At 39.3% G+C, this 12,869-nt stretch overlaps 2 protein-coding genes across 3 annotated transcripts in view; one reads left to right on the top strand and one right to left on the bottom strand.

The window, feature by feature from the left end:
* tie1 (tyrosine kinase with immunoglobulin-like and EGF-like domains 1) overlaps positions 1-10,527 on the bottom strand; it is a 33,866-nt gene extending 23,339 nt beyond the window's left edge. Inside the window, exon 1 of the mRNA XM_068707673.1 lies at positions 10,437-10,527. The gene's annotated coding sequence lies outside the window, so the exon portion shown is untranslated. The remainder of the gene's footprint in view (positions 1-10,436) is intronic.
* Positions 4,875-11,816, top strand: cunh1orf210 (chromosome unknown C1orf210 homolog). 2 transcript variants are annotated; one of them, XM_068707676.1, is made up of 4 exons: positions 4,875-5,022; positions 8,390-8,954; positions 9,307-9,396; positions 10,490-11,816. In XM_068707676.1, exons 2-4 carry the CDS (start codon positions 8,897-8,899, stop codon positions 10,696-10,698), a joined length of 357 nt encoding a protein of 118 aa, XP_068563777.1. In that variant the 5' UTR covers positions 4,875-5,022; positions 8,390-8,896; the 3' UTR covers positions 10,699-11,816. The 2 variants fall into 2 exon arrangements, with proteins under 2 accessions (XP_068563777.1, XP_068563776.1); XM_068707675.1 differs by having other exon boundaries at positions 9,202-9,396; positions 10,490-11,815.
* The last annotated feature ends 1,053 nt before the right edge of the window (positions 11,817-12,869 follow it).

The following is a 12,869-nucleotide window of genomic DNA, read 5'->3' as shown; positions in this document are numbered from 1 at the left end:
GATTTGTGTTACATTTAGCTCTGTCTATTTCTTTATAGATTTTCTTGAACTCTTCTCTTCAACAGACTTATGGTACACACAAATGTAATCGGGGTGAAGTAACATGTTCCTCAACTTTCTCTTCCTGTCCATTCACATTCAGTCCCACACTGGAAAAAACAATATGCCCCCCCTCACCAACCTCTAGTCTCCCAATCTGCCTCCTGGGGTGAGGCTGGGGCACTGAGAATGGGGATGTGGTGATCTGGGTCCATCACCAGATGCAGAGCAGGGTGAGAGAGCAGCCTGACACCAAACAAACCCTCCATGCAGTCAGGGATGTTGATGGGTGTTGATGTTATTTCCACTACTGACCTCGCGAAGGTACTGTACATACACAGCCACACACCTCATTACTGGTGTTTTGGAAAGCCTCTGGATCAGACTAAGGAAGCCCTAATCATAACAGCATGTAGTCGACCACTAGAGTTGGTTTAATGTGAAAAGGCTTCCTCCAGTACAGGATCATGTAGGATAACATGATTTCAGACAGTCAGCAAGATAAGAAGTAAAAGGAGAGTGGGGTAAAAAAGCTGCATGTCTCACATTGGCATGACAATGGCACAAACTGTTTTATTTTCTACTTTGTTAGCCAATGTCAAATGCTAAACATTGGAATAGCTGTTTTTTTCATTGCTATTATTATGCTAGTTATTGCAAAATCCTAATTAAAGAAATTAAATTAAAGAGTATCTGTCCCATCAGAACATGCCTATCAAGGAAATTGTGGAAAGGGAGTGGTATTAAATCCAGCCAACATGTCTGGAATATTGCAGGCGTGTTTAAGGAAGTTGGATAACACCCTGGGAGTGATGTGCTGAAAGGCAGAAAAATGCAAGAGCAGAGATTTTGTGCAAAAGTGCTTTAAGAGCACAGTTGCAGATGCCCCAGGAGAACTATTCAACATCGTGTTACCTGGGGAAATGATGTGAGATGATGAATTCAAATGATACAATATTGGTCCGTGAAAGTTAAAGAAAGCAGGGAAAGCAAGGAAATAGATAAAGAGAGATGGATGAGCTGTTGTTGCTTGTCCACAGTGTCCAGAGAACTTGAGCCAGATTCAGGAAGAGGTACTGCTGCTGGAGGCTGATATGTGTGTGAAGGAAGTGGAGGGAGCGCAGGGGCAGGAATCACCCTACAGGCAGGAAGAGGCCTGTGGAGGTGGCGGCAGGGGTGGAGGTGGAGGGTCTCGGCTCCTGTCTGATAGCTGTTTGCTCAACACACACCGACTCAAACACACGGACATGCTCACACAGTTTTGCAGTTGTTCCCATCAGCCAGCGAGTAAGAAGGACACATCAAGAGAGAGCTGGGTGGCTGCTAGTGCCAAAGCATGCATGTACCCGCACCTAATAAAGAAGTTGGTTTAAAACATTTTCTTACATGCTACAGTGTCGCTCTGCATACAATAGTTCTGATAAGTGCAAGCCATGTGGGAGATCCAGTTGTTTTTTTTAGAAATGCACCATTCTTTGTGCCTCCTTTGGGATTAAGTGTGCAAAGGCATTTGTTTAAAAAGATTATTCATTGGTTTGGCGCGACTGAAAAAAGAACAGGTAACTTTCAGTAAAAAGTTCAAACCATAGTGATTCTTGGTTCTTGCCCTAATCACAGATTAATTATTCAGGCTTTGTGAATGCCTTCTTTACAAGGAGTTATCTTGCAAAAACACAATATAGATATTTTATAATAGTGTGAACAAAACCATTTCAGCTGACTAGGTTCCTGCGTTAGAGACTAGATTCCTGCATTGACCACCCCAGCATTTGTAGACATAAATGGCATGCTTTTTAAGCTTTCTAGAGGCTTCCATCCAAAATGCATGATAATGGATCCATCTAGGGATTTAAAAAGTAGCAAACAGCTAAATGTGTGTATTGGTTTAAAGCCAAATAGTGTGCGCCTCTAAATTATTCCCTACTGCACACAGACTGAACCCCTGTAGAGGAAGCACAGATCTCTTCTGCAGCTATCCTGAAAAAGTAGTATTACTAAGTCTTTCATACTGAGTCATTATCACCACCATATGAGACCTTTGGAACACAAATTCCTTGCTGAACCATTACTGAATCATGCAGCACTCTCACTTTTCGCATAAATATTCTCACAGCATTCACCAAGGGATTAGAAATATGCACAGTTGGATCTTATAAAAACTGACTTTTACATCAATCTCCCCAAGTTCTCCCTAAGATCTGCAGTATCCAGGCAATGGTGCAACACATTGAGTCGCTGATATTCCTAATGCAGCTATGACTTTACACTTCCATAGGTGTATGTTTCTGTGCCTGTGACATTTGTCTACAGTGACTTTATCAGTCAGCATATTGTTAATCTTTTAGAGTGCGTTCACACAACCATGACATCCAAAACAAACAGTAGGATATTACAGACTACTGATTAACACGCCATTTGGACAAATCATTTTCCTCACAGGGGAAGCATTCAGGTAATTAAACATGGGCTTGAATGCTTTTGGTATCCAGCTTTAAGTTTCACTTCACTTTCATCCACCTTGAAGAGTAAGAAGTCAAACAAAATAAACACCCCCAATATCAAAGAGAGAAACTAGTAATACTACTAAAGTACTATCCATGTCTTTCTATACATACAGTTCTACGCCTGCAAGACGTGGCAAAAACTCAAGCCAAACAAATACAGACTCTTCCCACTGCAGGTTAGTGCACATATAGTTAAGGAAATCTTACATTAGATTATATTAGACGAAATTTAAACAACCTTTATGTTGAAAGTGGGTGAAAAAGACAAAAGGGCCTAGTTTTGTGTGCTGAAGTGCATTTTGCATGGCACCTTGATTAATAAAATTAGAGCAAAGATATAAAGTATCACATTTAACATATAACTCATTGCAAGAATGAGAATGAGAATAATGCTGGCTTTAAATAAAACTGCAGCTGTTTCATTAACAGATTTACAGATGTGCAGGGAGCCTCGCTCACATTATCATATTTCCAGATGGCGCTTACATATGGACTCACAAACTCACAAAAATGTGCACAATTTGCGTCTGTCACCTTGTAACATTTACACTTCAGTGGATGCACATCACAATGGCTGCAGCAGGGAATTTTATAAGAGGCAAGAAAAAACTTATTTGAGCCTGCTGCGCGTCTCTTCTTGATGCTTAATCACCAGGCTTGTTTGTCACATAGCTCTTCCTCAACCGACTGTCCATTGTTATGTACAGTGTGACACGTGTTGTTATTTCCCTCCTCTTAAAAGACTTAGCAAGGCCTTCACATCTTGCCCACAGAAGGGGCCTTGACATCAGACCCAACTTCCACCACTTCACTGAGAGGACAAACAGTAAACAACCCATGGTAGAAAAAAGGGGGGGAAAGCCCCTGGTCTCCTCCAAAAGTCTTATCCAGAATCTGAATACAGCTCCACTGGTGTCACTAATGACCTTGTTTATGTTTGTCTAAATGGACGGAAGACATTGCCATCAAAACATTTGACATGAAATAAGCATCGCAATCTTAATCATTTTGAAAAATATGAACTAAAATACCTTTCCGATAAGACAATGATCACAGCTGTCTGGGCACAAGGTCACACTTACTTTTTATCCGTAAATTTATCATTAATGAATGTGCACCTTTCCTTATTTGACTGTTGCATCATGTATACAGTGTGGAGCACAGTGGAGCATTTTGTAGCTTAAGAGACAAATATTTCTCTCATGAGTTGGTGGAGCGCAAAATAGAGCTAAAAGTAGAGTACATATTGGACTTAACTTTAAATGAATGCTTATGTTACTCACCATACACTCGGTGTGTAAATAAACAACTCTTTACTAACAAGATGAAAAGCGATATTGATTGTTGTGATAACAGCTTGTTTTTGCTGCCCCCAAGTGTTAAAAAAATCAGTTAATACATGTTAAATAAAGATATTACTTATACTTATCCCAATTCAACTCTATACTTTTCCTGCAATGACTAAATTTACCCACAATGATCATAAAAGTATAATTTTTGCTATCAATGATCAGGTCTTTTTTTTTTAAATAATGAATAGAAAAAGCATGACATGACTATAATAATCCAACAGCCAAACAACAGCGAACAGCCCCTAGTAGCTGTGGTGGGAATCCCCTACTGTTTCTTACAGCTGATGCTGAGTTATCATTTTACTGTCCCAACCCATCCTCGTCCCTGCCATCTGCCCCAAGACATGCAGCTGAAACATCCTGGAACATATGGAGGAAGGGAAGGAGGAAGAGTAAGGGAGGGAGATGTAAAGATGCAGAGTGGCCAGGAAGTGCCCCTATTGTTTTCAGGGTCACCTCGCTTTTCCTTTCACAGCCACCAGAGGTCTGTTCTCTTCCCTCGGGCTGTACGTCTTAAACAAACAAAACTCCTTGTTGCTACAAACTGTATCTTGTCTGATTTCCTCTCTCATCTGAAAAGGACTGAGGGGAGGGTTTACATTTTAGATAAACAAAGCAAAGGCGTGGCTCCTGGCAGGCATACTAACTAAACTCCTCTCTCACACACACTACAAGAGTGAAAAGATACAAAGCAGATATCAAACAAGATTATTTGATTACCCACTGGAACTGCGTCTGCACTACCAGGTTTGACTGGTTGCTTACGGTTTGACTTGTAAATGAACACTGGTAGTTATCATTTAAAACATGACATATTGCTCATAAGTAATATTTTACCTCTTCCTGGTTTGGCACCACTGAGTGACAACATTGGCCCTGACCAGGTCTGCTGTGCCATTGGCCAGGGAGACTCAATAGTAGGCGGGAGGGAGTACACCTTAGTTACAAAGTTACTCATTAACATGTCCTTCTGGGAAGCAACTGCAGAGCACACCACGTTCAACCTTTGCACAACATTTCTCCATTTTACAGAGAAAGCAAAAAAAAAAGGCTGATGTGAAATGTGAGAGTGGACAGACAACAAATGAACTCGCTGAAGCTAGAAGAAACTACAGACAGGTGATCAGGTAAGACTGGAAATTAACAGCTGCTCTTCTAAAGGTGGGACCTACAGTCCACAGACGCTGTTGCACTATGTAAAGATCACACAACGGTCTTGACTTGCTTGTTGGGATACAGCTTATCTTGTGAACTGTTTGCAATAGTTACCAATGTACTGTCACAACATGGTGAAAAATGTGCTTAGTATAGGCTTCAAAACCATATATTCGTCGATATATTCATAGGTTTATTTTGGGTTTTGACCAAATAGGAGGACAGACTGAAGAAGGCGCTACCAGTAAAATGTACTGGATAGACCTAGTTGATACATTTGGAGCACCACAACAAATTAAATCATGGTATAAATTGTTCTACCTTGCAGTTATTCAGTGCTGTAGCAGTTCATGAAGGCCGTTCTTCCTCAATACAGAAAAGACATGTAGCCATAGTGTTTACATTTCAGTGAGCCAAACCTTTTCCTGCACCTGTTGTATGTTGGCCACTTGCTGTTTTCACCCAAAACAGTAACGCACCATTAGCAGCCTGCTCTCACTTTGTTGTCCTTATCTTTTCACTCTTTGAGAAGCACACATTCAGATCTACAGTATATATGTTGTAAAGGAGCCATCTTTAAAGATCATAGTGTGTGGTCATGATGCAAGTTAGTGTGCTGTTTAATTAGCTAAACGTTAATATGGCCGACTTTTACTCATTGTGTCCCTGGGGTCTCTCTGTTGACACTGCCATTATTCCAGGGCTGAAAGGCAAAAAACAAACTTGACATTTGAGGACACTTAACTTAAACTATTATGACCTTGCTTCAATTAAACTTAAAAGGGAAAGAAAGTACAATAGTTGAATACTTATTCAGATATTTTACACAGGCTATGTGATTTACACTACAGTGTGAGAGTTTAATAATCATGCTCATAAACAATGTCTCCGACAGCTGACCTTATGCCATTATCCTTGACAAACAATAGCACAGTGCAGTCCGACTACTCCAGAACATTTTCAAAGCAAGACAGAAATACAGATCTTGGCAGTGGAATAAGAGGGAGACTTGCTGCAAGTTGCTCTGTGGGTTGCTGGGTTGAGGGTCAACAGAAGGATGTCTCTTTGATTTGCTGTGGTGTATCACAAATAAGATGGTTCTTTTATACAAATTAGTATTTGACACTCTTTGGGTGAAATATTGGACGCTTTGGCCCAAAAACCATTTGAGAAGTTTATAAGGAAAATGTGTTATTGGTTATAAACGCTTACAACTCAAACAAGTGGCCACAAGACCCTACAGCGGTCAAATAAATGTAGTGGAGTAAGAAATACAATATTTACTTCTGAATTGTAATTCAAAAATAGAAATAAAAAGTTGCACAGTACTCAAGAAAAGTACAATTTCCTCAAAGTTGTATTGAAGTTCAGCACGAACTTCAATACAACTTTGAGGAAATTGTACTTTATGTGCCTATTTTCCAGCACTGCACAAGTTGACATCTCCACCAGCATAATCAAATTTCAAACCCTAAAACTGTTAACAGTTAATTTTCCAGTTCAAAGGAATGTGATTACACTGAACGAGAAGAATCTAATTTTGATGTTTAATTCAGTTTGATGACAGAAAACACATTTTTCACCCCCTCTGGCCATCATTAGTGTCTATAAACTGACACTGCACTCACAATTTGGGGCACTGAAACAAAGAATGACGAAGAAAAACTGACTTCTCCCTTTGAGAATGATATTCAAACGCAGACTATTGCAGACAGAGATGCAAATGTACTCTTACACGTGCATGCTCACATACAAACACTTCACTATGGTGCACAGAAGCGCTCACTACATCTGACACACATAGATTCTTCTCTCCTATAACTCCCGGTCCTGTGCTGCTTGGTTTGTATATTTTGTAGTGCTTTGCATGTGTGAGGACAGAACAGGAAGAGACAAAGGCAGCCCTGTTGGTGTGTTTACTGCCAACACTGCCAATCAGTAACTGTTGATGAATTCTTTATGGGCTGAAAGAGTCAATAGCATTTCCATTCAGTGTTGTTTTTCCCATCCATCCAAAGATTAATGGTCCCTCAATAAATATCTTGTAAACAAGCTTAGTAATAGTGTTTGATGTTGATTCAAACCAGATTGCCTTTTTAGTTTAGAGAGTAGGATTAAAAAAAGTCATTATTATTATCCATCCAAAATTGTACTCGTTGCCAGTGTTTTGGTACTACAAAAAAATGTTTTGCTTGAATTTACATTACAGCAAACAAATGGCCTTATTTATTGGTTGTAAAAGTTAGATGTTTGGGTTAAAAACATCTGAAAAACATTAGAAAATGATAAATGAAAGGAGAGGCAGGAAAAATTGAATGACAAATCTTAGATAAATTTGAAGGAGGATCAAGTGTCTGACTCATTTTTGGCTGGGAACAAGCAAAGTAACAGCTTACTGCAGTTTAGAGCCAGGCTAGCTGTTTCCCCCTGTTTCCAGTTTTTGTGCTAAGCTAAGCTAATCTGCTGCTGGCCTTAGTTTCTTATTGAATGCTCTGTCAAAAATGTAAAAAAGTGTATTTCTCCTATTGCAGTTTTCATCTGCATCTACTTTATATATTGGCCATATGTCATGTTTGTTGTTGGAAACAAATAATGTCTGGTAGGCTTCTATTGCAAAATGTGCACCCCAGAATAAATAGCGTGTTTATATTTGTTGCATCAGCAATGACGTATAACTGCAGAGTATATTACTTACTCAAAATAGAAGGGGAGTAAAAATGGCAACCATATTTTCATTTTCGGCAATGAAAAGCTGATGCCTGGTTGCCAGCTTTACAACCACTTTTAACAGTTAGTGTTGATCCCTCTTGTCTTTCTCACACACACACACACACACACACACACACACACACACACACACACACAGTGATTTTACCAGTGCTTTGTGTCAGCTAGACCTACGGGGGAAGGTCCTGCAGTATATGGGACTTCCTGTTTGCGACACACTTTTCCTGTTGTGGATGATATCCTCCTGAGCTCCTGACAGCTTGTACTCAATTATGACTTCTGTATTTAGAGGATCCAGGCAGTGTATCCTTTTCATGACGACACTCTCACTCTTCATACATACTAAGTGAAATATTTAGGTCATTTGATTTTTCAAGTTCTTTTTGTGTGGTTCAGTTATAAAATATGCATTTGCTGGCACAAAGAGTCCAAACGAATTCAAAGCCACAATGCAAGTGGGATATGGGGGCATTGGAGTTTACTGATATTGTATTCTATTGAAAACGCTTTTTGTTTTTTTCTTCTTGCAAGATGCCTTTGTATGCAAGTGTGTTAGTATGTGTGATTCATACTGATTTAACTCGCTATTTCTATTTTACACTTTCTCTAAAGCCTCAGTTGACTGAAGCCAGAGGACGTGGGCTCATATTTCGACTCATAGGATGACAATGCTGCCACCACCTCTAACGTGTTACTGAACCAAACCTGTCACTCAACCTTGCCATCTAGTGGAGCTTTGAAGGTTTCACTCCCTCCTGGTCAGCAGAAATCTTCCAGACAACTACCTCCCTCATCTGGGGAGATGCCTGCCCTGCAACATTTCCCTCTGATCCCATTTGTTTTTTACCTGCTGAAGACAATACAGCACTAAGCAGATCTGCAGATTTCCAAACACCGGTTGGAGAAGGAATTAAAACCTCTTCTCCAACGTTAAGTTACAGGAGTTCAAGAGGCATAAAATTAGCAGATCACAAAAACTGTTCTTTGACTGACATGATCCATGGCTTCATGCTAGAGTTGATGGTGCCCAAAAGCAAGACTATCCAACAAGAAGGAAATTGAGTCGCACAGGAGAAGTCACTCCCCAAAAGAGACTTGCACAGACAAGAGCAAAGCCAGATGGAACCATCATCAAATAGCATGATTTCTACAGCTACACCAACAGCAACACAAAACGGTAAGAATTCAGTTACGACTGCAATGTCAAACAGAAACAATGAATTTATCTTCAGAAAAATGTACTTGGAGTCTTGTCAGTTAAGTCTAAATCTGGGTATTGATCATTTTTGGTAAAGACAGCCATCTTAAAATGAATGACAAAGGACTAAATGTTTGGTCCACCTGGTTTGTGGTGGGAGCTGAGATTTGGTTATTAAGGTGCTTTCCACAATGACAAGGGTGTGATTAATTTCCCTCTCTCGCAGTCACGTTGGCAAGCCAGACACCAAAATATAAATCTCACAACTGGGAGTTCCTGGTGGCTGTCCTGGTCACAGCCATCTCCATCTCCATTCTTATCGCCCTTCTAGCTAAATGCCAGGTGGTCCGGCGCTACCTGGCCAGCTACAGGCACACACGGCTGAGGGAGACAGACACCGTCAGCCAGTGTGACCCCTCAGGTTGGTTGTTTTAACCCATAAAGCATACCGCAATATAACAAACCTTCCTTTTTTTGGAGCAGTAGGTAAAAGTAGCGCTATATTTGAGACCACAGCCTGTTTGTGATACTTTTGTTTTACTATTCAACTTCATCCTACTTCACAGGAGCTTTTACTTTTTAGTCTGGAATAAATATTAGAATGCAGAAAAAAAGACCCCAAAAAAACATATGAAGCATTTTAGTGTTGAGGCATTAAGCATCTTTTTCCACTAAAAGCTCTGAACAACTGAGTGAACGCCACCTGCCTAGCACCAAACTGCAGACAGACAAAGTAAGCAACTAGCTAGGTGTGGAAATATATTATTATTATTATTATTATTATTATATATAGATTAACAATAATAATAATAATTATATTATATTCCTTTATAAGAAGATGCCAATGTTGTGTTTACACCTTGTTGCTGCTTCTATGTGGCCAAAACAGGGTGTGGCTAACATGAAGAACCAAAAAACATCACACATGTAATTGTAATGTCATGTCCACACACGTTTTACACAATGTGACACAAGAGAAATGCACACTACAAGCCGAATCTGAAACAAGAAGAGCCAATACAATTACATTTTACATTCAAAATCTTTTTTCTTGTGCTTCCCACAGTGCAGTGTGCATTTGTAAGAAAAACAACAATCCATCATGGTAAAAAACTAATGAAAACATTTCAAGAAGATGGAAAATGTGACGATTTTCTTTGAGACACTCTCTCAACTAGTGCGCTGATAAAACAGTAATCATTAAAAGCTCATTTGAGAGTCAACTTTCTGTCAAACTTCATCTGATGACACAAATCCAGCTCATTAGTTTACCTTAAAGTAGCTTCAGGCTGTACATCAATGTGACATTACATCTTTCAATCTTTTTTTTGTTTTTTGCCCTTTGCCCTCTATCGGCTGGGATCGACAGAGGGCAGCCGCTCATTAGGATGAGCCGTTAAATAATGGACGGATGGATAAACACTAACCATACTGTCAGTTAGAATGACATATAGGACTTACCTTTAGATGACTGTCATGCAGCACAACTCTTGTGTTTCTATCACTGCTTCCAGGCCTGGAGGTGGAATTCGCCATGCACAGGGGACGTGGAATCAACCCCCACTGTATCCCTCCTGTGAGCGAGGAAGACGATGACGGCTTCATTGAGGACAACTACATCCCAGCCAGTGAGAGAGCGAGGGCTGAAAGAGCAGCGGAGAACATGGAAGACACAGAGGACACGGAGGAAGAGATGGATGAAATTGAATTTGCCATCGCTTAGCAGGACTGCCTCTACACCTCCTCAGCTATATATAAACCCCTGAAAAAACTATTCCACTCCCACCTTTTCTTTATTTGGGAGTAAGGTTCATATTGTCGATCATAAAATGGGTGAAAAGGGTTAGGAAAGCATAAAAATGTTAATAGCAGTGATCAAGAGTGTCATGTTAAGACTTAATGCAAGGTACATTCTTAAGTCAGAAGTTCTACAGGTCCCCCAAAAAATATAAAGATAAGTCATTTTTCTCATGGCTAATTTGTCAGTATACTGACAGCAGTAACAGTAATAGTCATAATAATACGTTTTTTTAGTTATAAGTGATATTTTGTCGTGAATCTTTTTTTTTTTTAGGGAAAAGGAGGTCAAGGGGTTGTTTGTAAATATGGACATAGACCAATTATCTTTGTATCTGTTGATCAGTGTTTGGCTGTATTAGTTGGTTGATTGATTGAATTGAATCAAAGATTATGAAAGAGAAATGTGTATGATTTATACAAATAACCACAGTTGGGTTGAATATAAACAGGAGCATTTCACTTTGCATTGCCATCTCTTGTCAGTGATGGCAAGAGATGGCAAATGTAGATGAGTGTATAACATGATTGAAGATCAATTTGGCATTTAGTTGAAAGCCTATTTCACATTTTATAAAGTGCTCTGAGCAGCAACTGAGCAACACAAGAATACTGTGATGCTCTGCAAAGTTCTTCCCATATTTCCCTCCTAAGTGAGCTTTCAGACACTTCATAGCTATACAACAGAAAAGCAAAATTAATTTGATATCTCTAAAAATTTGTTGTTACAGCATCAGTGTACATTGTGATTTTTTTTTGTGCAAGAAAGTACAAGGTGCCTTTTACATATGTTTGAAAAAAAGATACAACAACTGCTACATACAAAAGTAGGCTGGCTCAAATATAGTAAAAGTATTAGTCTACTTGTAATTAGTTACTCTCCACTTGGCTGCTATTTTTGGAATGACAATGATTGGAGCTGTACGAATTCAGTACTTCATGCAGACTTCATGGGCCTCACATGGTTTGGTCAGGAAATTGTAAACAGTGTGACCTCAATAAAATCTAGAAACAGTGTCGCGTGGACTATCTGCATGGGTCAAGTATGTTTTAAAAGTCAAACAATGGACTCCAAACTTCTGCGGACGAGCTTCTCCACCGTTTGGTCGTGATTGTCTTTGAACTAGAATCCGCACACTCACCTTTCGTCTTAAACTTTACAACACTGGTATCAACAGCAGTGATTAAGCCTGACACTGTGACTCGAAAAGACGCCTGGAGCGTTTAGGGCTCCTCTGAGACCATCCAGTTGATAAGAGCGGTTTGACAGGTCTGTGTGAGGCTGACAGGCGAGGCTTGTAGCCGGAAACACGAGGACTCAAATTCACATAAAAGAGCCACAGCAAAACCGGAAAAATACGGACGCTGCCTTCAAAATAAACTTTCAATATTTGAACTTTGGGGTGTGTATAAATCCATTTTAACCAGCAGTGGTGGACTTCAAATTTTGTATTTATTTCCTTTAGAGGATTATTCAAACAATAAACCCACCACTTCAGTCTAAAAATACTCAGGGGATTATATTCTACAGCTGGATTTTTTTTAATGTGGAAGGAGTATTGAGACCCTTCAAGTAGGTACATGTATCTACCAATAGCCTAGAGTATTATAAAAAAGTTCTCCATTGCAAGTAAGCTCTGCATTATCAGACTTCTCGGAAAAAGTAGATTAGGACTACGTATCAAAATTGGAAGTATTTATGCAGTTTGGTCCCTTTACGAAGGTTCTGTTATTAGATAATGTTTATTTGATTTCCATTAATGATGCTAACAACTTAATGTCAAATTTCTAAATGTTAAGGTTGAACTTATTTAACTGCATACTGTTGTGTAGTACATATATATTAATGTATTTTACAGGAGTCGGCTATCATATGTTTTGGTTTAACATTTTAATGGGAATGTAAATAGCCTGTCCTCAAATATGCGAGTGAATAAAACATAGCCATAAATACTTTGCTATGGAGTAGTGTAGTTTACTTGAATAAAAGTAGCAATAAATGTAAAAAAAAATACAACATTACCAGTATAAGTACGGGATTCAAATCTAAATTTGGAAGTATTTGCAATACTTTTGATGCATTCACAAATAAGTACT

Source organism: Cebidichthys violaceus, unplaced genomic scaffold (genome assembly GCF_023349555.1).
Source record: "Cebidichthys violaceus isolate CVI_PGR_0920_01 unplaced genomic scaffold, fCebVio1.0.p SCAF_13, whole genome shotgun sequence".
NCBI lineage: Eukaryota > Metazoa > Chordata > Actinopteri > Perciformes > Stichaeidae > Cebidichthys > Cebidichthys violaceus.
This window is presented reverse-complemented; position numbering and strand designations above follow the sequence as displayed.

Bases quoted from the DNA above. Each gene is read 5' to 3' on its own strand.
- cunh1orf210 (XM_068707675.1), top strand. From the start codon at position 8,897: ATGGAACCATCATCAAATAGCATGATTTCTACAGCTACACCAACAGCA. The intron at 8,955-9,201 runs GTAAGAATTCAG...CCTCTCTCGCAG, and splicing joins ACCAACAGCAACACAAAACG to TCACGTTGGCAAGCCAGACA. The intron at 9,397-10,489 runs GTTGGTTGTTTT...CACTGCTTCCAG, and splicing joins CAGCCAGTGTGACCCCTCAG to GCCTGGAGGTGGAATTCGCC.